Below are 25,701 nucleotides of genomic sequence, written 5' to 3'. Positions count from 1 at the left end.
ATCTCCCCGTCTCTGCGTTGGCACGTCCCTGAGTCACGTTCTCACTCCTCCCCTTCAAAGCCGAGGCTCCTAAATAGCAAAACTGGGGGGAAAAAAGACAAAAAGAGGGAGAGCACCATCAGTGGAAGACCTGCCGGCTGCTGCTGGTTCAACCCTGTTCGTGGGACCACCCTGGCAGTGACAAGCTGGTTTGCATGCCACGGTCCTCGCTGCCTGTTCCCAGGGACGGGCCGTTTGCTCGGTACTGCCTGCCGAAGCACGGGAAAACTGTAGGCATGCGCCGTCGCTTGCAGAGGAGCACGGTCACGTTCACATGCAATCCTTTACCTCTTTCCTCCCCGGATTCAGACTGTTTCTGTGTTCATAGTGAGAGCCTTCCACACGCTCGTTTTCAACACTTCCTCCGAGATATTAATCTCGCAAGGATCTGCAATAAATATTTCACAGAGCAATCCGTGACTACGGGAACTGATGCCACCAAGTGCGTTAGCATCAGCAAGAGGAACAGCGGGGCCCCGAGAATCAAAGCTCAGCATAAGCACGGCAGGTTTTGCTGGATGAGGAGTTTTGCGAGGCAAGCCTGAGAGCTGCAGAGCTACAGCTCCGTGCAAAGGCTCTTGCGGGCGTTTAGCCTTGGAGTGGGCTCCTAAGCCACTGCTGGTACAGATCATGCCTGCAACTCCTCGTTTTTACGTATGAGGATCTCCAGCTACCCTAAAGTCACTGAGGATGCGACTTTTTGGGGTCAGATGGGAGTTGTGCAGCCACTCTGCTTGGAGGCAGAGCCCTGCGATCCCCTCCTGCAGCCCTGCCCGTAGATGTGATTTTCCCACCAAGCTGACTGCTGCTTTCTATGGGACGCTCAAGAAAGATGCAAGTGGAAAAAATTGTGCCAAACACCTTCCAACTAATCTTGCCGGGGGTCCTGGCACTTGGTGGGGCTTTACCTGTCCCTGCTTTGCTTTGGGATATCCAAGTTGCTGGTCTTGCCCAGTTTCAGCAGAACTGAACCGGCAGCAGCAGCAGCTTCCATCATTTTCGGGGACTCCTGACGGAAAAAAGGGACAAATCAAGTTCTCTGTCTTGGATCCAAGTGGAAAAAACCTGAACACCCAGCAAAAACATTGCATGCTGCCCTCTCCTTCTGACTCGTGGCACATTTAGCTATTAGCGCAGCAGGGTAAAGACCTTTCACTCTGAATTTTTTTGGGGGGGGGGGTTAAAAACACTGTTACGAGCCAATCTTTCCATCATCATCATCATCATCATCATCTGTTATTATAAATGACTCATTTAAAAAATTATACCTCTATTCAAGTGTTAAGCTCACTGCTCATTCAGGGAAAAAAAAGGTTAAGATGTGGGATCCAGGCTATTAGGATCTGTTTCTTTTGAGTTCTGATCTTGCCCCAACATGTAAAGACAAGCTGTGCTAGAAACAGGCAATCTCACAGCCCGAGGGAGATGTCCAGCCCCGAGCGCCCAGCAAGCGTTACCTCTTCTTCATTGGCTTCGTTTTTGGCACCGTCCAACTTCTTCTTCTTGCTCTCTGGCATAAGGTCATCCAGGAAGCTGAGCTCTCGCTTTGAGAAGCAGAAATCCATGGCTTTCCGGACAAATACAAGAGCCAAAACCTGCACGAAATAGAGGGAAGATGCGGTGAGGCCAGAGGTGGTGCTACATCTCACTCCAACGCGGCAAACATCCCTGTGCCGAGCGGCACCGCCTCTTACCATCATGGGAAAGACGATGGCGGCACGGGACACCTTGATGGCCCAGAGCAGGACGAGGCAGATCAGCTGGATCACGGTGAAGAAGTGCACCTTTCGCAAGGGGACGTGCCGCAGGTAGATGAAATCCGGCTGGTGTTTCGCCGGCATCCAAAACAGCTTCAAGCGATCGAAGAACTGCAAAGTCAAAGTGGAAAAGTTGCCACCTTGGGACTGCGGAAAGCTTCTGGCCCTCTTGAGACGTGGAGGGAGTTTTCAGGATCTCGCTCGCCATGAGAAACCGTGGATCCCACTATGCTCCTCCTGGGAGCAGCACCCATTTTCCCTTCGCTCCAGCTAGAAACCAGCTTGCCCGTGAGAGCTGCCCACCCACGTGCAATTATGCCACGTTATTCTATGATTAGCTTGTCTTGGCCCACTGAATCCCCCAGCAAGGATTTCCACCAGTGGTAGAAATTGCCTTCCCTGTGCACTCAACTCCCCCATTTTCACCTAACCAAACACTGGCCTGCCCTAACCTGTGTTTAAACAGGGAGCGCTCAACTTGCCCGGTCCTCCCAGCCCTATAGACCTCCTGTGCCTCCTCCAATCTTTTTCGTACACAAAATATTTTCATTGCTTGCTTTCCGAGAGGTTTTTTTCCCATGCCGCTGCTTTTTTCCTGCTTCTACGGAGATGAAATACCAGGCAGCGGACATGCTGCACGCTGTAAAAAAGTCCGTACCTGAATTTCTCCGAGCGACGACACGCCCATGTAGAGAAAGACGCCGTAAAGCACAGGCATTGGTATAAACTGAAAGAAAGAATGCAATCATTTATTTTTTTAAATTGCATTTTCAGTAGTACCACTCTCTTCTACAGGCACTGCCTCAAATTGCCTACAGCTTTCCAGTTTCCACAGGGTTAGAGACGTGTCGGATTTTAACCAGCAGAGCTTTTGTGCCTGCGAGTGAGCTAACGCTCTGCTTTAGGCTGACCGTTGGAGTTATCTTTCATCAGCAGAATCCTATCTTCCAGAAAGGTTGGAGGAAAACAGGCGACCATGCTACCATATGCCACGTTCTGTGACGGTAGAAAAACCTTTCTCCTTATTCTTGTAGCAACAAGCAAAAGCGACGTGCCTCCTCTTAGCCTAGCGAGGAGATTATCTTGTGGGAGGAACACGCAAGGAAGCCCATGGAGATGATTTCAGTGTGTTTAGCTACTGGAACGGCTGTGCTGAGGCATTTGGGGGAGCAAATTGCCATCGATAACGTGCTGAACGGCTGGAAAGCGTAAGCGAGGAGGCTGCTTCCCACTGTGGGTCAAGCCCCAAGGTTTGGGATCACCTCCTCCTCCACTCCACAGCTGCTTGGGCCTGGAGAGAGGGGACTGGTTTTGGGTAACCTCCAAAAAGCTCGTGGCTGTTGGGTGTTTTGCATTTTCCTCTTACCTTTAACACAGAAGTGAAGAAGACAGAGCAGCCCATGAGCACAAAGATCATGGAGCCAGTGACTCTCTGCTCTCGTATCCCCAGAAACTTGGGTTGTTCTCCTGGAGCTGCGCACTCAGACTCGACTTTGAGGCTATTCACGTGGGTGATGGACAGGACGGTGGCAGCCACAAACCAGGGCAGCCCCATCACGGAGCACACCCCGAGCATCACGGCCACCATGAAAAGGTCCAGGTGGTACCCACATCCTTTCTGCGGGAAGCAAAACAAGGAGATGAGCGTCCCACAGCACAAGAGCAAGGACAACGTCGCAAGTCAGGCTCAAACCCCGCTAGAGCGCAAGTCAACTTCTTGAGAATTTAAAACACGCCTCGGAAACAAATAAGGAGGTATCTGCTCTTTGTGCAAGCCCCTTGCATGAAAAGGTGGCAGGAGTTCAGACAAAGTGGATTTGGTTGTGCGATAGCTACTTCTCAAAAGAAAAAAAGAGACCGGGTTTTTTCCTTTATAAAGAAATTTCCACCACTTGCAAGTAGGATGTGACTCTGAGTTATCCCTGGCAGCGCGTCAACACAATTCGATCCCCCATTCACTGCTGACATTTTAAAACAAAACCACGCTTCTCTATTGCTCCAAGATTAATTTGCTCCTCTGAAAGGCTGCTCATCTGAACTCCCTGTCGTTTGCTCCCTGTGTCATCATTAATGCAGGAGAGCATCCTGCCACGCAGCCTGACGTTTTCCCAAACCAATGCCTTCCCAAAGCATTTGGAATAGGAGCTTCTCCCCGTGCCTGCAGCCCGGAGTGGGTTGGGGATGGGCTCATCTCTTGCAGCCCCTTACCTTCAGCCTGTGCTCCTTCCTGTTCACAATAACAGCAGTGATCTGCTGGTCCATGAAGATCAAGATGGTGCAGAGCAGAGCTGGGATGAGCGCAGCCAACACCGTCCACCAAGGGTTGGGTCCTACGGGGCTGATGAACCACCCGCGGTCGTCTCTGGTAGGCTGCAACAAAGCACACACATCAGCATCATCTCCCAGCCCAGCCACCTCACTGGCTTTGCTTTTCCCCTCCATTCCCATGTCAGAGCACCTCCCAGCCCTGGCTTCACGTCACCCTGGGGTTCAGCACTGCCGGTGCCCTCTTTGCAAGCACCTACAGATACTTCTCCTGGAGGTATCTAGTTTTGGGGCTGTCTTCTCCTTTCCCGAAGGAAACAATGCGCTTGGAGGCAGAAGAGGAGATGGTCGCACCACCAGCATCTCCTCCGGACTCAGCCCTGTCCTGCCCCGGCATCACCTTGTGGCATCCCCAAGGGCTGAAACCAGCTCCCTGCCAAAACACCCCGTTACCTTGAACATATGGGGGACGTGGAGCTTCGGTGATGGGATCCCAATCATGAAGTCCATGAGCACCATGACGACGATGGTGAGGAAAACAGCAAAGTCGCTTACTGTGGACCGTACCTGGGGCAAGAAACCAGAGCTGAAGGGGGCGTCGCAAAGGGGGCCACAACATGACATGGAAAAGTGAGGGACGTCAACGCCATTAAGACCGGTTAACAAAACCCCTCCATGCTGAGGACATGCAGCCAAATCCCTTGGTTAGATACCGTTGCTGTGTTTGTGCCTGTGAGATCTGGTGCCAGGCAATACAAAATGTTTAATTAGGTGGAAAAGGGTTGTCTTAATTGAAACCTTAAAAAAAAAATAAAATTACAAAAGAAGGAAGCAGATGTCTGCCACGACAGCCACGCTCACAGCTAAAACGGGAATAAGGCACTGAGGCATCATTTGCTCCTCAAAAGGAAGAAATAGTGTCGTTTGCTATGGCAGCTCCTCAGCTGAATCAGCCTTCCCCTTGAGCACATAATGCACAGAAGGTGAAAAAAAGTAACTGTGGAAGACCTGATTTCCCACTGCCTGAGCAAGAGATGGCTCCAGGACAGGTCGCCAGGCAGGTGGGAAATGCTACGATCCTTTTGCGCTCATGGAAATGAGTGAGGGACGTCCACGCTGATGGAGAGCTTGGCCTTCAAGGTCAACGTTTCCCAGCTCGACCGAGTGGTGGCAAATACTGCTTAGTGCTCCAGGAAAGCCATTTTGGGAAATGAGCGTGGAGACTGCTGCTGGCCACCGTCTTCTACCTACTCTGGTTGGGAAGTATCGGCTGGTCTTAAACTTCTTCAGTAAGCTCGACAGCACAAAGGTGGAGAAGAAGAGGATGCAGCACCAGAAGAGGACGTCAGGCATGTAGGGGCCATTGGGTCCACAGGCAGGTCCTTGAAACTCTCCATGCAAATACCGACATTCCTGGAGAAACAGAGCATCAGGACACAAAGGCAGTGCACGTGCGGCAAGGAAACCTCGCATAACGAGGGGGTTATTTCTGCTGCCGGTCAGAAATATTGTCCTGCCACCGCGTTGAGGAGGCGGACAGTTATTACCCACGATGTTGGGCACAAGGTGGACTGGACAAGGTGGACTCTCCTTCCCAGGACCAAGCGGGTTAAAACCACCCATTAGATGTAAGCAATGACTTTTCAGAGCAGCACTAGCACAGCTGGAAGCCCATCACCACCTGAAGGGCTCCGACTTGTGCACCACGCGAATGCCCCTGGACCCCGTGGCCGCGGCACGAGGAAGCAGTGGCTCGGGGCACTTACGGTCACCGTGAGGTTTTCCCAGGCGATGCCAGACACGTTGATCTTGTTGCTCTCCCAGAAACGCAGGGTTTCATTGCTGGGATGCGTCGGTGCCTCACACTTACAGCTGGGAGGAGAGAAGCCAAGACACGGGTAAGGGAGAGGCGATGCAGGTGCAGCCCTGAGCTCCTGCCAAGGGGCAGGGGCGTTTTAGGAGGAAAAAACCCACTAGTCGATGGTGAGGAAGTCGAGCTGGCTGTGCATGTGCACAGGGTAGGTCTCCCGCAGGTGACTCAGCTTCTCTAGAGCCTCGTAGATGAAGATGAGGCAGATGAGGGAGGCGAAGGCTTCTTCAGTGAAGCGGGTGATGTAGCACACCAAAGAGCTGGCGTCGGTGGCCACCAGCACGATGCAGAAGAAGGCGGTCCACAGCCCGATGCATGCCCGCAGAGAGAGATAGGAGAGCGTGTACTCCCTGGGAAACCAAAATAAAACCAAGGGTGGAAAGGCCAGCAAGAGGCTCCAAGTTGGGGCTTAATGATAAATTTAAATTGCAATAAGGGTGGTTCATCTCACATCGAAGTCATCACAGCAGAAGGACTGTCATGGAAAATACCCATTTCACATGAAAAACTCCTACTTTTTCAATGAAATCATCCAAACTCACAACATTTCAGCAGTAGACTATTTGGCTACCTGAGCAAACTGTATTTCCACTTCCAGCAACAATCAGGCTAAGAAGTGCCTTGTTTTGTACTCAGAGGGAAGCAAATCTTCCCCCATTCCCAAACCAGAGTGATTTGTCTCCTCTTCCTTGTGCAGCCCATCTTGGGCATCCACATCCTTGTGGTTTCTCCTCCTCCAGCTGCTTCGCTTTAAGCCTAAAACCCCCAAATGACCCCATCCATCCTTCAGAGAGCCAGGGCTCTCGCACCATCACATACTAAAGCAGCAGCGTGCAGCATCTGTGACACACAAGACAACTTCAATCGAACAACTGCCGCTGAGAGAAATGAAAGACAAACATCTTTTCTCCATCCCCGCTGCCTTCTGAAGGCTCTCACAGCACCCGGCCGCAGCAACCAGCCTTACTTGCAGAATTTGTAGAGGATCTTCTCAAAGACGAGCACGGGTCCGGTGCTGCCGAGGATGGTGAGAGGTTGGCCAGCAAAGAGGGAAAACACCACGCCGGTCATGGAGGCACCCAGCAGCGACTCCATGGCACTCTGTCCGGGGAAGAGAGGCAGCAGTGAGTACAGAAAGCATTAGGGGGAAAAAAAACCCAGAGCAAACTCACTGCAGCAAGGACTTTTGCATGAGTTTTATCCTCCCCCGTGCCACCCAACAGAGAGAGCTGCTCACTATGTGGCCATCGGTCGCCTCCCCCAGCAGTCCCCCAAAGGTGATGACAGGGGACATGCAGGCACAGTAGAGGAAGAGGAAGGACGCCAGACACTGCAGCCTCAGACCATCCCGAAAGTCGCTCCAGAACCACGGGGCTTTTCGCTTCACATCCAGGATCAAACCTCCAAAGAGCCTGGAAGAAGGACAAAATAGAGACAGTTCTCCTGCAAGACCACATGGACTTTTCTTGGCTGCAGAAGGGCAATCACAAGCATGGAGTAATTTTCAGTGCTGAAAAGAAGCCGTCTCCTTCTCCCTTTTTACACCCACTAGAAGCTGAGGCACGCCAAAATGCCCTCCAACAACAAAAATAAAAAGAAGAAAAAAGAAAAAACAAGACCTAACCTGAGAGCCCATCCCCTCTTACTGCAACACTCCCTTGCTCTGAGAAGCAGCAGAGCTCTACCTGGAGGTATTTGCACATCTGCTTCCACCCCAAATCAAGAAAACCTGTGTGCAATGATGCTGTGGCTGAGCCCAGCTGCCCACATCTCCCACCTGCCCAGCCCAGGGACACAGCTGGGCATGTGGAGCCCCTTCACTGAACCAAAAAACCCCAAAAACCTGCTCAAAGGCAAGGTGCATGCTCAGATTTGGGAGGCAAGCAGAAAAAAAACACCCCAAACTATCAAAGCTTGCACCTTCCCGTCCGCTCCAGTTCAGGACCGCTGTGCTTCTCTGGCTCACTGTCAGAAGCACTGTCATCGAGAGCTCCTGGCATCTTCCTTTTTTCCTGTTCAAATGGAAATAAGAAAGACAGCTATTTGTAACCACTGGCTTGTTTTGCTTCTGGTCTGGCCATGTGACTGTGTCAAACAGGGACCTTGTGAATCTGGACCCCTGAACAGCATCCCCAGCTGCCTGCCGTCCTGCCCGTCCCCCTCGCACCTCCCTCCACCGCAGCACCCACCTGCGAAGGGACGTTTTTTGGGGGCTCGATTCGGATCGATGGATCCCACTCTCCAGGCGGCAAGACCGTGACCTGATCCAGAAACTCATCGATGCCGGCCACGAGGTCAGCCCGGTTCTTGGCTTTATAGGCGACGTCATGGAAAACCTGCCCGTAGGAGACAACCTGCTCAGAGGACAACCCATCTCGCATGCCCTAAGCAGTGCAATAAGCACTTGGCTAAACGCAAGATAATTTCCCCCAAATTTCCTGCTGGCAATGGCAGGAAGTATTCCCCCAAAAGGAAAAATCTGTCCATCGTGTTCCTTGTAATCCTCTCCTCCACGAGGCCCCCCATCCCCCATGGCACACCGCAGCCTGTTGCTTAAAGAGGACAAGTTTTACTGGCCCTGGCAATGCCACCACTGGGGACAGCGTGCTGGGGACCCTGGGGAGAAGGACGAGGTGCAGGATGCACCCCGGGTGGGATTTCAGCCTCCAGGATGTGGGGTGATGCAAACGTGCGTGTTTGCTTTGGGCTGCAAACGAAGGGTGGGCTATTTGGAGAGCTGCCAGCAGCGGGGACAGCAAATGCTCTTCCTCACTACTACAGAGACAGGGAGAGGTGAAGAAAGCCAAAAATGACCCAGAGATATCCCTTCTCACGTCGCACCTCATCCGTCATGATAGTAGCCATGGACCTGCCGATCTCATGGTACTGATGGGCTTTTCCTTCTGGTCCAAGCAAAACAAACAGGAACCTGGGCAAGACAAACAAAAGGAGAGAAACGAACGTGTCATGGCTCAAAGAGCACCCAAGGAAATCCCTGGCAGCTCCCAGCCCAGAGCACGGCTCGAGAGGGGACACGGAGGCTCACCGACTCCGGTGATGAATTGGAAATTCATCAAAACCCATCGCAAATTTCATTTTGGGGCCAACTCTCATTCACGTTGGCCAATGGGTTTAAAAGCTACAGCAGGGAAGGGGGAAATGAAGGCAAGGAGACGTGGCTGGCAGAAACGTGCTGGCTCCCGCTGGCCTTGTTCCCTTGGGATGCCAAACTGATGCATGCCATCTGATGTTTTGTTGGGGGGGTTTGAAATAAAAACTTTGTGCTTCTCGTTCAGACCTTGTTGGGATGGGAACTTCCGTCATGCCCGAGAGGAGGACAGCCGGGGTCAGGCGGACAAATGCCACGATGGGCTGGCGAAGGAAATCCAGCTCTCCTACGAGCACGTTGGACGCTTCAGCCCCGCTGGGAATTTTCTTCATGAAGTGCAGCTCCGCCTGGGCACAACAAGCCATTTTCAGGCAATGACCCCAAAAGCAAAGCCCACAGCACCCTGCAGCTCCCTCTGCAGCCAAGGTTGCAACAGCAAATTCGGCCCTGAAGGCCTAAGAAAGCTATGAGTGTCTCACCTTGCTTAAATCCGTTGTGCTGGTCTCATGGTTCACCCCATTTTTAGCTTCCACAGTGGTGGGAGAAGGATGAGGGGTAAGTGTTTGAGCTGGTAGAAAAAAGAAAGACACTCAGAAAGACGGACAAGGAGCAATTGGGATGCTTCTCCTTTGCTAGGACAAACCTAATGGGGCCAAAGCCCTGCAGAAACCCTCATCTGCTGCCAAAGCCCTGCAGAAACCTTCACCGGGTGCCAAAGCCCTGCAGGAACCCTCACCTGGCTTGTCGAGGAGGTGCAGGTCCGACCCCTTCTTGCTCACATCAGCAAACGAGCGGAGAAGGCTGTTTCTTTTCTTCTCGTTCTGATGGTGGTGCTTCTTCAAAAGAACTTCTCCAATTTTTGCCCGCGTGCGCTCGTCAAACTCCGTGAGCTGTTCTTGCTGGCCCAGGATCAGATCTGAGCATGGCACAGGAAAATGAGGCAGGGTTTGATCTGTGAAGGAAGGGCACAGCGGCGAGCCAAGCTCGACCGTTCCCGGAGGGACGCGGCACCCACAGTACCTGCGATCTCTTCGATGCTGTTGGCACTAATGTCCAGCAGCACCGTGCCATTGATGATGCAGCTCCTCAGCTCAAAGAGGCTGTGCAAGGACAGCGTGGCCACATAGGGCTTGCTCCAGCGCTCGCCGCCGTCTTCCACGTCCTCCTCAAACTTCAGCCACCTGCGGACATCGGGTGCTGTCAGCCCCATTGCAAGGAAACAGCCCCAGCTCTCCAACCCCTTTAACAGAGCTACAGGTAGCAAGAGGAGACGGCTCCTCGCATCAGCACCTACAGCTGCAAAAACTTCGCGTCCTGCGGAGCGGAAAGCAGAGCCCGCGTGCACTGCTGGCGCAGGGACTCCTCTCCCACCACAGCCGGCAGCAGGGATTTACCTTGCCGTTTCCTTCCACTCGGCATCTTCGCCCTCTTTCACGCAGATCTCATCCAGCTCGGTGAACAAGGCGTGAGGGACATGCTGCTCGTCCTCCTTGGTCCTGAGGATGAACTGCACCCGCTGGGACGGGGTGCCTGGGGGCAGAACACAGAGACCCATCCCGTTACCACGCTCGAATATGGCCCATCACGCTCACATGCAAAGCGGGCATCAGATCGGCACCAGTTCAGCCACAAATATTGGGCCGGCCCCTCTCCCCTGGCTCTGTTGGGGCTTGCACAGAGCCACGGAGAAGGAGAAGCATCTATTCCACCCCTGCACAAGGATGGGCAGCTTTCCTTCCCCACATTTCCATTTTTAAAGCAGGCATCCCGCTGAGGAAGATGAGCCTAAATCCATTATACATTTAACTACCTCAAAAAAAAAAGATGAAAGTTTTGAAAAAGAGGGTCTTGTTAAATAATGCCACTTTCCCTCGGAAGAACAGCAAGTCACTCAAACTAGCCACATGGACCTGCTTGCAGAAGACCCCAGCGCCCATGTAGCCCCAAGGAGTTTAGTGAACGGGGTGGCGGGACTTACAGTGGTAGCCCCGCTCCGTCGGGGCACAGTCCTCCTCCTGTTCCCGATGCTTCTGCTTGTGGGGTCGGTGATGCCGGTGGCATTGCCCCACCAGCGGCATCTGCACGCCGGCGTACAGGGTCCGGTGGCCTGCAAAAAAGCAGCATTTGCATCACTCGCGATATTGGGGAGATGGATGACGCAGACACCACGGTTAAATCAGTGCAGCCGTCCCAGGAGGAAACACCAATTTTGTTTTCACTGGATCCCTGAATGTCACAGACCTCTCCTTTTTTCCAAGCCTGTTTTACTCGAACTTTGCAACAACAGAGCAACAACAAGTGATGGCTCCCCCAAAAGTGCCCTGAAAGCATCCAACCTCTTCTCAAATTCCAGCTTGGGCTGGCCAACACTCAGCCTTGCTCATTAAGCAGTGACAGAAGGGAATTCTTTTTAAAATCTTTGTATGGCACAAGGCGACAAGAGAAGATCCAATCAGTCCCATGATAAGGAACTCCAGAAGAAAAGAAGAAAAGCACAGCCTCGCGCCTGCAGCTGTCCAATTATTCTCCAGACCTCTCCAAGCCAGGAGCAGCCTCTGCGAGTAAACAAGCCGTGAATTATCCAGCCCCATGGCTAAAGCTCACACCGTGACCTCCGCGGGGGCTTTTTCCCTCTGTTGAAAAGCCGTAATATTAAAACACGTGAAAATAACTGTGCTGCTTTATTAAGAAGCATGGCACGTTTTGCTGCACATGATGTCACACCGAGTGAGGGACATTGTAGGGACTTTGTGCAACGGGAAAAGGCGCCGGGCTGGTGGCCCCTCTACCAGCATCTCAGCAGAGACTCACCTTCCAACTCCTCCTTCTCATAGTGAATCTTGGCACCGTTGCTCCTTCTCCCCTGGTCAATCAGTGCCTCCTCGTCATGCCTCTGTTTAGCAATGAGAAGAAGGTAAAAGTTGGGGCTGGGCGTCTAGAGCTCCCTTGCGTCCTGCCGGCAAGTCTCCTTCTCTCTTAGACACCGTTTTGCCTCCGTGCTGCGACCAGGGACGCTAAACCTGCCCCTGGCAGCCCTCCCCAGTGCAAAGCATCTCCCCCTGCCCATCCTTCTGCCCTCCAGGGAAATGCCAATGGGATTTCGGGGAGAGTTTTCCCCCTGTTTGGGGGATGCTCAGCCCTTCAGCTGTGCTACCTGTAACTCTTCCAGAAGTGTCATTTTGTAAGCCCCGTTCTGGTTCATCCTCACGTCGGTCACCGGTTTGGGGGGATAATTGAACCTCCAGATCAATCAGGGGGCCAGAGTCCCCCGGGACACCTGGACAGCTCTCACCGAGAGGAGCTCAGTGGCACCCAGTGTGCACCAACTCCAGAGACACAACAAGTGACCGTTCATGGCATCACAATCGGTGATGCGTATCCAGGCAGTTATTTAAAGCCACGCACCCCAGGACTCTTCCCGCTTGGAAAACTTAGTGGATGGGGAGAAACCAGCTCTGTTTTGGGCAAAAACTAGCCGGAATAGAGAAAAGGGGTGTAAATGCCGCATCCTGCTGGGCCAAAAGGCATAAGCAGCGTTTGGGTGTATTTAAAAGCACAAGCTGCCAAAATAGGAGTGAGGTGCAAAGCCTTGGGGAAAATACGCCTTACGGGGCAAAATACACATTAGGAGGAAACATAGGAGGAAACAGGACAAGTGAGCACCTCCGTCTCTGTGGCAAGATGCTCTCAGCGTCCCATGGCCCTTCTGTTGCAGCATCCTCGAAATCGCGGCAAGCCTTGCGCGGAGATGCCACCGAAGGAAAGGGCCCCGCTCAGAACTCACTCGGTCCCGGTTAGGCCACTCAAATGGACTCGGAGCGCTTATTTTGTTGAGGAAATTGCTGGAGGAGTTAAGGGTTTCGTAGAGCTGTGGGGTTGCGGACCTGTGGCCTTGGGATGGGATGGAGCAGGAAGGGGAGAAGCCTCCGGAAAGCAGTTTATCCCATCCCAGCATGGGCACCAGCACTTGCAAACGCTTTGCCTTCCCTCTCCGTCCTTCTCCGCTGCTGACAGGTGCCTGCAAAACATCACATTGTCAAAACTGGGCTGGGCAAGGGGATGCCGAGCTTTGCATCGCTCACTTTGGAGTTTTGGAGCAGCCAGAGTTGTTCCGCTTAGCACTATTTCCTAAGCACAAAGCTCCGGTTGGCTGCTTCGAAGCTGCTTTTGTTGGGAGGCTGAAAGCAGTAATTGCTTGTAAAACTGAAATCGGAAATCACTGGAGCAAAGGAGGAAGGTCCGACTTTTCGGGGAACGGTTCTCTTTGCAGAAGGTGAGTGCCTTTTCCTCCCTTCTGTACTACCAATCTCTGAAGAAATCAAACCAGAGTAATGAGTGCTTGCTGACAGGCACCCAGCAGTCTGGTTTTCAGCAAATAAAGGGTGACGATTGGGCAGCCTCACTATTACAATGTGCCTCGTTCTTCTGTATTTGTCCAGACGAGCTCCCTTCTGGCTCTCTACCAGCCCACGCAGGGACATTGCCATGTCCCCCCCAGGATTTCTCGGCTGTCTCAGCCCAGAGACGGGCTGCACGGGGACGTGGCGGGGCAGAGTCAGGAGGGGGCCATGCTTCGGGCACGGTGCTGAGCCCCACTCCACGCTGGCGGCTGCGTGGCAGGAAAAGCCTTTGGGGACCTTCTGCCGTGAACCTCAACATCAGCTCTCCATCCTGGAGCTGGAGGAGGTTGAGCGAAACCTCGGGGCAGCACCACGCTCCCTCCCAGGAGCAGCAAGCAGGGACCAGGGCGGAGGCACGAACCCACCGCAGCCGAGCAAGACGTCGGGCAAATGATATGGGACGGGATAGTGCATATACCTGATGTCAGGAACAAGCCTGGCCGGGCTTGGCAGACCCCCTGAAACCCAAAATTATTTCTATGGATTTATTACGGCTTTTCTGGAGGATGCTCCACACAGTGAAGTACTTTGCAGGACACAGCCCCTGCCCTGGCCACCTCCTGCAGGGAGGCTGCCAGATGCCACCATGTGCATTAAACCACCTTTTCTCCCCCCATCCTTCCCTCCTGAGCAGATGGCAGTCGTACGAATCCCAAAGCACCCAAAGCTTCGCCTCCAACACCAAGCGGCACTCGGAAGGCACCTTCACCACTCTTAGGGATTTACCCACGCCGGCCACCCTAACAGGGGCCGACCCTGGGATCCCGCTGAGAAGGCAGAGTCCCAGGGAAGGTTTCCCATCCCTCTTTGAGGAGTTCTCGGGTGACAGCTCGAGCTGGCTGCCTCCGGAGAGGGACCCCTACCCCCACTCATGCCCCCCAATTATACCTGTACCACCCAGCACCCCATCCCCAGGTCCAACCCCGAGGCCGAGCCCTTAATTCTCCCAGAGGGACATCACCTTCCCTTGGCTTCCAGCTCCGGCCTGGGGCTCTTCCCCAGCCTCTCCCTCCACTTACTCCAAACCCCACCCTCAGCACAGCCCCACACACACTCCCCTCCTCCTTCCTCTGACCTCTCTCTTCCTTAATCCTTTCCTCACCTCCAGCACACTATACAGAGGGAGCCAGACGCACCACCTCCTCCACTGACTTCCCTGGCCAGGCGGGGACACGGTTGGAAAAATACTTTGGAATACCCGGAGCTGCTCAGCTCTTGCGGCCTAAGGCTTCAACTCCTTCAGCTGCTTCCGCCTCCCTTTTCTCGGGAACCGCTCCCGCGGCGCTGCAGGACAGCAGCTGTCCCCTCCGACAGTCACCATGCCACGCTGGCAAAAGTCAACCTACAGCTTGCAAAACCCCATCCCGTAAAAGCCGTCTGATTTTGGCCCTGCTTGGGGATGTACCCCTTTCTTCCTTACAGAGCAATTCTGTAGTTTCTTTTCCCCACCCGTTTGCAAGGAGCAACAACTTGCCCTTGGCATTTGGGGTTGGCTTCATGCACGAACAGGCTCCCGCAGAGGATGGGACAAGCCGATGGCAGGAGGGCTCGTGCACCCGTCCCAGCTGGGCACGAGGCACCAGTTGCAGACGCCGAGAGCCTGGAGCACGTGCTGAGCCCACAGCAAGATGCAGGGCTGCAAGGGGACCTTTTCTTCTGGCTTGTCCTCTCCTCCCAGGCTCCACGGCCAGCCGACTCGACCGCATGTGCCTGAGGTGACACCACAGCCCAACGACCCCCCGCCCCAAAACCTCAAGAGAGCACGAGAGCCATCTCTGCTTCACAGCTTCTTCCTGCACAGCGGCAGGGGAAGGGAGAAGGAAAAGGCATCTTGCCGCTTTCCTCCCGGCTCATCCCACCCTGGGAGAGAAGAGACTTTGCAAGGACAGGGGAGAAGAAAAAACTACAGAGTGCCAGGGAGGTAAAAGGAAGGAAAACAGCACTGAATGATAAAGCGGCAGCAGTCCCTCTACCACTACAAACCCACACCACCACACGCACGTACACACGGGAACTTCACGACACCGAACTCCCATTGACTGGCACGTACACCTCAGTTTGCTGGTCTAGAGATACTGAATGCCTGAAGCACACCAAGGAGAACTGAAAACATCGACATGGCTTTAATGGGAATCCTCCAACTGGAAAACAGCGGTATCTCCCCGTCTCTGCGTTGGCACGTCCCTGAGTCACGTTCTCACTCCTCCCCTTCAAAGCCGAGGCTCCTAAATAGCAAAACTGGGGGGAAAAAAGACAAAAAGAGGGAGAGCACCATCAGTGGAAGACCTGCCGGCTGCTGCTGGTTCAACCCTGTTCGTGGGACCACCCTGGCAGTGACGAGCTGGTTTGCATGCCACGGTCCTCGCTGCCTGTTCCCAGGGACGGGCCGTTTGCTCGGTACTGCCTGCCGAAGCACGGGAAAACTGTAGGCATGCGCCGTCGCTTGCAGAGGAGCACGGTCACGTTCACATGCAGTCCTTTACCTCTTTCCTCCCCGGATTCAGACTGTTTCTGTGTTCATAGTGAGAGCCTTCCACACGCTCGTTTTCAACACTTCCTCCGAGATATTAATCTCGCAAGGATCAGTCCTGCAATAAATATTTTACAGAGCAATCCGTGACTATGGGAACTGATGCCACCAAGTGCGTTAGCATCAGCAAGAGGAACAGCGGGGCCCCGAGAATCAAAGCTCAGCATAAGCACGGCAGGTTTTGCTGGATGAGGAGTTTTGCGAGGCAAGCCTGAGAGCTGCAGAGCTACAGCTCCGTGCAAAGGCTCTTGCGGGCGTTTAGCCCTGGAGTGGGCTCCTAAGCCACTGCTGGTACAGATCATGCCTGCAACTCCTCGTTTTTACATATGAGGATCTCCAGCTACCCTAAAGTCACTGAGGATGCGACTTTTTGGGGTCAGATGGGAGTTGTGCAGCCACTCTGCTTGGAGGCAGAGCCCTGCGATCCCCTCCTGCAGCCCTGCCCGTAGATGTGATTTTCCCACCAAGCTGACTGCTGCTTTCTATGGGACGCTCAAGAAAGATGCAAGTGGAAAAAATTGTGCCAAACACCTTCCAACTAATCTTGCCGGGGGTCCTGGCACTTGGTGGGGCTTTACCTGTCCCTGCTTTGCTTTGGTGTATCCAAGTTGCTGGTCTTGCCCAGTTTCAGCAGAACTGAACCGGCAGCAGCAGCAGCTTCCATCATTTTCGGGGACTCCTGACGGAAAAAAGGGACAAATCAAGTTCTCTGTCTTGGATCCAAGTGGAAATAAACTGAACACCCAGCAAAAACATTGCATGCTGCCCTCTCCTTCTGACTCGTGGCACCTTTAGCTATTAGCGCAGCAGGGTAAAGACCTTTCACTCTGAATTTTTTGGGAGGGTGTTAAAAACACTGTTACGAGCCAATCTTTCCATCATCATCATCATCATCTGTTATTATAAATGACTCATTTAAAAAATTATACCTCTATTCAAGTGTTAAGCTCACTGCTCATTCAGGGAAAAAAAAGGTTAAGATGTGGGATCCAGGCTATTAGGATCTGTTTCTTTTGAGTTCTGATCTTGCCCCAACATGTAAAGACAAGCTGTGCTAGAAACAGGCAATCTCACAGCCCGAGGGAGATGTCCAGCCCCGAGCGCCCAGCAAGCGTTACCTCTTCTTCATTGGCTTCGTTTTTGGCACCGTCCAACTTCTTCTTCTTGCTCTCTGGCATAAGGTCATCCAGGAAGCTGAGCTCTCGCTTTGAGAAGCAGAAATCCATGGCTTTCCGGACAAATACAAGAGCCAAAACCTGCACGAAATAGAGGGAAGATGCGGTGAGGCCAGAGGTGGTGCTACATCTCACTCCAACGTGGCAAACATCCCTGTGCCGAGCGGCACCGCCTCTTACCATCATGGGAAAGACGATGGCGGCACGGGACACCTTGATGGCCCAGAGCAGGACGAGGCAGATCAGCTGGATCACGGTGAAGAAGTGCACCTTTCGCAAGGGGACGTGCCGCAGGTAGATGAAATCCGGCTGGTGTTTCGCCGGCATCCAAAACAGCTTCAAGCGATCGAAGAACTGCAAAATCGAAGTGGAAAAGTTGCCACCTTGGGACTGCGGAAAGCTTCTGGCCCTCTTGAGACGTGGAGGGAGTTTTCAGGATCTCGCTCGCCATGAGAAACCGTGGATCCCACTATGCTCCTCCTGGGAGCAGCACCCATTTTCCCTTCGCTCCAGCTAGAAACCAGCTTGCCCGTGAGAGCTGCCCACCCACGTGCAATTATGCCACGTTATTCTATGATTAGCTTGTCTTGGCCCACTGAATCCCCCAGCAAGGATTTCCACCAGTGGTAGAAATTGCCTTCCCTGTGCACTCAACTCCCCCATTTTCACCTAACCAAACACTGGCCTGCCCTAACCTGTGTTTAAACAGGGAGCGCTCAACTTGCCCGGTCCTCCCAGCCCTATAGACCTCCTGTGCCTCCTCCAATCTTTTTCGTACACAAAATATTTTCATTGCTTGCTTTCCGAGAGGTTTTTTTCCCATGCCGCTGCTTTTTTCCTGCTTCTACGGAGATGAAATACCAGGCAGCGGACATGCTGCACGCTGTAAAAAAGTCCGTACCTGAATTTCTCCGAGCGACGACACGCCCATGTAGAGAAAGACGCCGTAAAGCACAGGCATTGGTATAAACTGAAAGAAAGAATGCAATCATTTATTTTTTTAAATTGCATTTTCAGTAGTACCACTCTCTTCTACAGGCACTGCCTCAAATTGCCTACAGCTTTCCAGTTTCCACAGGGTTAGAGACGTGTCGGATTTTAACCAGCAGAGCTTTTGTGCCTGCGAGTGAGCTAACGCTCTGCTTTAGGCTGACCGTTGGAGTTATCTTTCATCAGCAGAATCCTATCTTCCAGAAAGGTTGGAGGAAAACAGGCGACCATGCTACCATATGCCACGTTCTGTGACGGTAGAAAAACCTTTCTCCTTATTCTTGTAGCAACAAGCAAAAGCGACGTGCCTCCTCTTAGCCTAGCGAGGAGATTATCTTGTGGGAGGAACACGCAAGGAAGCCCATGGAGATGATTTCAGTGTGTTTAGCTACTGGAACGGCTGTGCTGAGGCATTTGGGGGAGCAAATTGCCATCGATAACGTGCTGAACGGCTGGAAAGCGTAAGCGAGGAGGCTGCTTCCCACTGTGGGTCAAGCCCCAAGGTTTGGGATCACCTCCTCCTCCGCTCCACAGCTGCTCGGGCCTGGAGAGAGGGGACTGGTTTTGGGTAACCTCCAAAAAGCTCGTGGCTGTTGGGTGTTTTGCATTTTCCTCTTACCTTTAACACAGAAGTGAAGAAGACAGAGCAGCCCATGAGCACAAAGATCATGGAGCCAGTGACTCTCTGCTCTCGTATCCCCAGAAACTTGGGTTGTTCTCCTGGAGCTGCGCACTCAGACTCGACTTTGAGGCTATTCACGTGGGTGATGGACAGGACGGTGGCAGCCACAAACCAGGGCAGCCCCATCACGGAGCACACCCCGAGCATCACGGCCACCATGAAAAGGTCCAGGTGGTACCCACATCCTTTCTGCGGGAAGCAAAACAAGGAGATGAGCGTCCCACAGCACAAGAGCAAGGACAACGTCGCAAGTCAGGCTCAAACCCCGCTAGAGCGCAAGTCAACTTCTTGAGAATTTAAAACACGCCTCGGAAACAAATAAGGAGGTATCTGCTCTTTGTGCAAGCCCCTTGCATGAAAAGGTGTCAGGAGTTCAGACAAAGTGGATTTGGTTGTGCGATAGCTACTTCTCAAAAGAAAAAAAGAGACCGGGTTTTTTCCTTCATAAAGAAATTTCCACCACTTGCAAGTAGGATGTGACTCTGAGTTATCCCTGGCAGCGCGTCAACACAATTCGATCCCCCATTCACTGCTGACATTTTAAAACAAAACCACGCTTCTCTATTTCTCCAAGATTAATTTGCTCCTCTGAAAGGCTGCTCATCTGAACTCCCTGTCGTTTGCTCCCTGTGTCATCATTAATGCAGGAGAGCATCCTGCCACGCAGCCTGACGTTTTCCCAAACCAATGCCTTCCCAAAGCATTTGGAATAGGAGCTTCTCCCCGTGCCTGCAGCCCGGAGTGGGTTGGGGATGGGCTCATCTCTTGCAGCCCCTTACCTTCAGCCTGTGCTCCTTCCTGTTCACAATAACAGCAGTGATCTGCTGGTCCATGAAGATCAAGATGGTGCAGAGCAGAGCTGGGATGAGCGCAGCCAACACCGTCCACCAAGGGTTGGGTCCTACGGGGCTGATGAACCACCCGCGGTCGTCTCTGGTAGGCTGCAACAAAGCACACACATCAGCATCGTCTCCCAGCCCAGCCACCTCACTGGCTTTGCTTTTCCCCTCCATTCCCATGTCAGAGCACCTCCCAGCCCTGGCTTCACGTCACCCTGGGGTTCAGCACTGCCGGTGCCCTCTTTGCAAGCACCTACAGATACTTCTCCTGGAGGTATCTAGTTTTGGGGCTGTCTTCTCCTTTCCCGAAGGAAACAATGCGCTTGGAGGCAGAAGAGGAGATGGTCGCACCACCAGCATCTCCTCCGGACTCAGCCCTGTCCTGCCCCGGCATCACCTTGTGGCATCCCCAAGGGCTGAAACCAGCTCCCTGCCAAAACACCCCGTTACCTTGAACATATGGGGGACGTGGAGCTTCGGTGATGGGATCCCAATCATGAAGTCCATGAGCACCATGACGACGATGGTGAGGAAAACAGCAAAGTCGCTTACTGTGGACCGTACCTGGGGCAAGAAACCAGAGCTGAAGGGGGCGTCGCAAAGGGGGCCACAACATGACATGGAAAAGTGAGGGACGTCAACGCCATTAAGACCGGTTAACAAAACCCCTCCATGCTGAGGACATGCAGCCCAATCCCTTGGTTAGATACCGTTGCTGTGTTTGTGCCTGTGAGATCTGGTGCCAGGCAATACAAAATGTTTAATTAGGTGGAAAAGGGTTGTCTTAGTTGAAACCTTAAAAAAAAAAATAAAATTACAAAAGAAGGAAGCAGATGTCTGCCACGACAGCCACGCTCACAGCTAAAACGGGAATAAGGCACTGAGGCATCATTTGTTCCTCAAAAGGAAGAAATAGTGTCGTTTGCTATGGCAGCTCCTCAGCTGAATCAGCCTTCCCCTTGAGCACATAATGCACAGAAGGTGAAAAAAAGTAACTGTGGAAGACCTGATTTCCCACTGCCTGAGCAAGAGATGGCTCCAGGACAGGTCGCCAGGCAGGTGGGAAATGCTACGATCCTTTTGCGCTCATGGAAATGAGTGAGGGACGTCCACGCTGATGGAGAGCTTGGCCTTCAAGGTCAACGTTTCCCAGCTCGACCGAGTGGTGGCAAATACTGCTTAGTGCTCCAGGAAAGCCATTTTGGGAAATGAGCGTGGAGACTGCTGCTGGCCACCGTCTTCTACCTACTCTGGTTGGGAAGTATCGGCTGGTCTTAAACTTCTTCAGTAAGCTCGACAGCACAAAGGTGGAGAAGAAGAGGATGCAGCACCAGAAGAGGACGTCAGGCGTGTAGGGGCCATTGGGTCCACAGGCAGGTCCTTGAAACTCTCCATGCAAATACCGACATTCCTGGAGAAACAGAGCATCAGGACACAAAGGCAGTGCACGTGCGGCAAGGAAACCTCGCATAACGAGGGGGTTATTTCTGCTGCCGGTCAGAAATATTGTCCTGCCACCGCGTTGAGGAGGCGGACAGTTATTACCCACGATGTTGGGCACAAGGTGGACTGGACAAGGTGGACGCTCCTTCCCAGGACCAAGCAGGTTAAAACCACCCATTAGATGTAAGCAATGACTTTTCAGAGCAGCACTAGCACAGCTGGAAGCCCATCACCACCTGAAGGGCTCCGACTTGCGCACCACGCGAATGCCCCTGGGCCCCGTGGCCGCGGCACGAGGAAGCAGTGGCTCGGGGCACTTACGGTCACCGTGAGGTTTTCCCAGGCGATGCCAGACACGTTGATCTTGTTGCTCTCCCAGAAACGCAGGGTTTCATTGCTGGGATGCGTCGGTGCCTCACACTTACAGCTGGGAGGAGAGAAGCCAAGACACGGGTAAGGGAGAGGCGATGCAGGTGCAGCCCTGAGCTCCTGCCAAGGGGCAGGGGCGTTTTAGGAGGAAAAAACCCACTAGTCGATGGTGAGGAAGTCGAGCTGGCTGTGCATGTGCACAGGGTAGGTCTCCCGCAGGTGACTCAGCTTCTCTAGAGCCTCGTAGATGAAGATGAGGCAGATGAGGGAGGCGAAGGCTTCTTCGGTGAAGCGGGTGATGTAGCACACCAAAGAGCTGGCGTCGGTGGCCACCAGCACGATGCAGAAGAAGGCGGTCCACAGCCCGATGCATGCCCGCAGAGAGAGATAGGAGAGCGTGTACTCCCTGGGAAACCAAAATAAAACCAAGGGTGGAAAGGCCAGCAAGAGGCTCCAAGTTGGGGCTTAATGATAAATTTAAATTGCAATAAGGGTGGTTCATCTCACATCGAAGTCATCACAGCAGAAGGACTGTCATGGAAAATACCCATTTCACATGAAAAACTCCTACTTTTTCAATGAAATCATCCAAACTCACAACATTTCAGCAGTAGACTATTTGGCTACCTGAGCAAACTGTATTTCCACTTCCAGCAACAATCAGGCTAAGAAGTGCCTTGTTTTGTACTCAGAGGGAAGCAAATCTTCCCCCATTCCCAAACCAGAGTGATTTGTCTCCTCTTCCTTGTGCAGCCCATCTTGGGCATCCACATCCTTGTGGTTTCTCCTCCTCCAGCTGCTTCGCTTTAAGCCTAAAACCCCCAAATGACCCCATCCATCCTTCAGAGAGCCAGGGCTCTCGCACCATCACATACTAAAGCAGCAGCGTGCAGCATCTGTGACACACAAGACAACTTCAATCGAACAACTGCCGCTGAGAGAAATGAAAGACAAACATCTTTTCTCCATCCCCGCTGCCTTCTGAAGGCTCTCACAGCACCCGGCCGCAGCAACCAGCCTTACTTGCAGAATTTGTAGAGGATCTTCTCAAAGACGAGCACGGGTCCGGTGCTGCCGAGGATGGTGAGAGGTTGGCCAGCAAAGAGGGAAAACACCACGCCGGTCATGGAGGCGCCCAGCAGCGACTCCATGGCACTCTGTCCGGGGAAGAGAGGCAGCAGTGAGTACAGAAAGCATTAGGGGGAAAAAAAACCCAGAGCAAACTCACTGCAGCAAGGACTTTTGCATGAGTTTTATCCTCCCCCGTGCCACCCAACAGAGAGAGCTGCTCACTATGTGGCCATCGGTCGCCTCCCCCAGCAGTCCCCCGAAGGTGATGACAGGGGACATGCAGGCACAGTAGAGGAAGAGGAAGGACGCCAGACACTGCAGCCTCAGACCATCCCGAAAGTCGCTCCAGAACCACGGGGCTTTTCGCTTCACATCCAGGATCAAACCTCCAAAGAGCCTGGAAGAAGGACAAAATAGAGACTGTTCTCCTGCAAGACCACATGGACTTTTCTTGGCTGCAGAAGGGCAATCACAAGCATGGAGTAATTTTCAGTGCTGAAAAGAAGCCGTCTCCTTCTCCCTTTTTACACCCACTAGAAGCTGAGGCACGCCAAAATGCCCTCCAACAACAAAAATAAAAAGAAGAAAAAAGAAAAAACAAGACCTAACCTGAGAGCCCATCCCCTCTTACTGCAACACTCCCTTGCTCTGAGAAGCAGCAGAGCTCTACCTGGAGGTATTTGCACATCTGCTTCCACCCCAAATCAAGAAAACCTGTGTGCAATGATGCTGTGGCTGAGCCCAGCTGCCCACATCTCCCACCTGCCCAGCCCAGGGACCCAGCTGGGCATGTGGAGCCCCTTCACTGAACCAAAAAACCCCAAAAACCTGCTCAAAGGCAAGGTGCATGCTCAGATTTGGGAGGCAAGCAGAAAAAAAACACCCCAAACTATCAAAGCTTGCACCTTCCCGTCCGCTCCAGTTCAGGACCGCTGTGCTTCTCTGGCTCACTGTCAGAAGCACTGTCATCGAGAGCTCCTGGCATCTTCCTTTTTTCCTGTTCAAATGGAAATAAGAAAGACAGCTATTTGTAACCACTGGCTTGTTTTGCTTCTGGTCTGGCCATGTGACTGTGTCAAATAGGGACCTGGTGAATCTGGAGCCCTGAACAGCATCCCCAGCTGCCTGCCGTCCTGCCCGTCCCCCTCGCACCTCCCTCCACCGCAGCACCCACCTGCGAAGGGACGTTTTTCGGGGGCTCGATTCGGATCGATGGATCCCACTCTCCAGGCGGCAAGACCGTGACCTGATCCAGAAACTCATCGATGCCGGCCACGAGGTCAGCCCGGTTCTTGGCTTTATAGGCGACGTCATGGAAAACCTGCCCGTAGGAGACAACCTGCTCAGAGGACAACCCATCTCGCATGCCCTAAGCAGTGCAATAAGCACTTGGCTAAACGCAAGATAATTTCCCCCAAATTTCCTGCTGGCAATGGCAGGAAGTATTCCCCCAAAAGGAAAAATCTGTCCATCGTGTTCCTTGTAATCCTCTCCTCCACGAGGCCCCCCATCCCCCATGGCACACCGCAGCCTGTTGCTTAAAGAGGACAAGTTTTACTGGCCCTGGCAATGCCACCACTGGGGACAGCGTGCTGGGGACCCCGGGGAGAAGGACGAGGTGCAGGATGCACCCCGGGTGGGATTTCAGCCTCCAGGATGTGGGGGGATGCAAACGTGCGTGTTTGCTTTGGGGTGCGAACGAAGGGTGGGCTATTTGGAGAGCTGCCGGCAGCGGGGACAGCAAACGCTCTTCCTCACTACTACAGAGACAGGGAGAGGTGAAGAAAGCCAAAAATGACCCAGAGATATCCCTTCTCACGTCGCACCTCATCCGTCATGATAGTAGCCATGGACCTGCCGATCTCATGGTACTGATGGGCTTTTCCTTCTGGTCCAAGCAAAACAAACAGGAACCTGGGCAAGACAAACAAAAGGAGAGAAACGAACGTGTCATGGCTCAAAGAGCACCCAAGGAAATCCCTGGCAGCTCCCAGCCCACAGCACGGCTCGAGAGGGGACACGGAGGCTCACCGACTCCGGTGATGAATTGGAAATTCATCAAAACCCATCGCAAATTTCATTTTGGGGCCAACTCTCATTCACGTTGGCCAATGGGTTTAAAAGCTACAGCAGGGAAGGGGGAAATGAAGGCAAGGAGACGTGGCTGGCAGAAACGTGCTGGCTCCCGCTGGCCTTGTTCCCTTGGGATGCCAAACTGATGCATGCCATCTGATGTTTTGTTGGGGGGGTTTGAAATAAAAACTTTGTGCTTCTCGTTCAGACCTTGTTGGGATGGGAACTTCCGTCATGCCCGAGAGGAGGACAGCCGGGGTCAGGCGGACAAATGCCACGATGGGCTGGCGAAGGAAATCCAGCTCTCCTACGAGCACGTTGGACGCTTCAGCCCCGCTGGGAATTTTCTTCATGAAGTGCAGCTCCGCCTGGGCACAACAAGCCATTTTCAGGCAATTACCCCAAAAGCAAAGCCCACAGCACCCTGCAGCTCCCTCTGCAGCCAAGGTTGCAACAGCAAATTCGGCCCTGAAGGCCTAAGAAAGCTATGAGTGTCTCACCTTGCTTAAATCCGTTGTGCTGGTCTCATGGTTCACCCCATTTTTAGCTTCCACAGTGGTGGGAGAAGGATGAGGGGTAAGTGTTTGAGCTGGTAGAAAAAAGAAAGTCACTCAGAAAGACGGACAAGGAGCAATTGGGATGCTTCTCCTTTGCTAGGACAAACCTAATGGGGCCAAAGCCCTGCAGAAACCTTCACCGGGTGCCAAAGCCCTGCAGAAACCTTCACCGGGTGCCAAAGCCCTGCAGGAACCCTCACCTGGCTTGTCGAGGAGGTGCAGGTCCGACCGCTTCTTGCTCACATCAGTAAACGAGCGGACGATGGGGAGCAGGCTGTTTCTTTTCTTCTCGTTCTGATGGTGGTGCTTCTTCAAAAGAACTTCTCCAATTTTTGCCCGCGTGCGCTCGTCAAACTCCGTGAGCTGTTCTTGCTGGCCCACGATCAGATCTGGGCATGGCACAGGAAAATGAGGCAGGGTTTGATCTAGGAAGGAAGGGCACAGCGGCGAGCCAAGCTCGGCCGTTCCCGGAGGGACGCGGCACCCACAGTACCTGCGATCTCTTCGATGCTGTTGGCACTAATGTCCAGCA

General features: G+C 53.1%; 2 protein-coding genes across 2 annotated transcripts; both read right to left on the bottom strand.

Annotated features, from left to right (window-relative positions):
- Positions 1-344: 344 nt before the first annotated feature.
- LOC132321152 (electroneutral sodium bicarbonate exchanger 1-like) lies at positions 345-12,395 on the bottom strand. The gene is made up of 24 exons (XM_059834729.1): positions 12,333-12,395; positions 11,852-11,933; positions 11,019-11,147; positions 10,435-10,570; positions 10,061-10,221; positions 9,777-9,956; positions 9,520-9,608; positions 9,230-9,453; positions 8,773-8,860; positions 8,121-8,267; positions 7,852-7,943; positions 7,169-7,343; positions 6,899-7,032; positions 6,036-6,281; positions 5,828-5,933; positions 5,313-5,474; positions 4,515-4,628; positions 4,005-4,166; positions 3,163-3,414; positions 2,455-2,523; positions 1,734-1,907; positions 1,497-1,634; positions 951-1,048; positions 345-438 (listed from the first exon to the last, which is right to left on the bottom strand). Exons 1-24 carry the CDS (start codon positions 12,393-12,395, stop codon positions 345-347), a joined length of 3,315 nt encoding a protein of 1,104 aa, XP_059690712.1.
- A 3,270-nt stretch (positions 12,396-15,665) lies between these two features.
- On the bottom strand, positions 15,666-25,558 carry LOC132321151 (electroneutral sodium bicarbonate exchanger 1-like; the record flags this gene model as incomplete). The annotated part of the gene is made up of 19 exons (XM_059834728.1): positions 15,666-15,678; positions 16,549-16,649; positions 17,089-17,226; positions 17,326-17,499; positions 18,047-18,115; positions 18,755-19,006; positions 19,597-19,758; positions 20,107-20,220; positions 20,906-21,067; positions 21,421-21,526; positions 21,629-21,874; positions 22,492-22,625; positions 22,762-22,936; positions 23,445-23,536; positions 23,714-23,860; positions 24,366-24,453; positions 24,823-24,980; positions 25,113-25,201; positions 25,370-25,558. Coding segments are annotated over 19 exons (2,609 nt in total), but the record flags the coding sequence as incomplete, so codon positions are not given.
- Between the last annotated feature and the right edge of the window lie 143 nt (positions 25,559-25,701).

Source organism: Gavia stellata, unplaced genomic scaffold (assembly GCF_030936135.1).
Source record: "Gavia stellata isolate bGavSte3 unplaced genomic scaffold, bGavSte3.hap2 HAP2_SCAFFOLD_1180, whole genome shotgun sequence".
Taxonomy (NCBI): Eukaryota; Metazoa; Chordata; class Aves; order Gaviiformes; family Gaviidae; genus Gavia; species Gavia stellata.
This window is presented reverse-complemented; position numbering and strand designations above follow the sequence as displayed.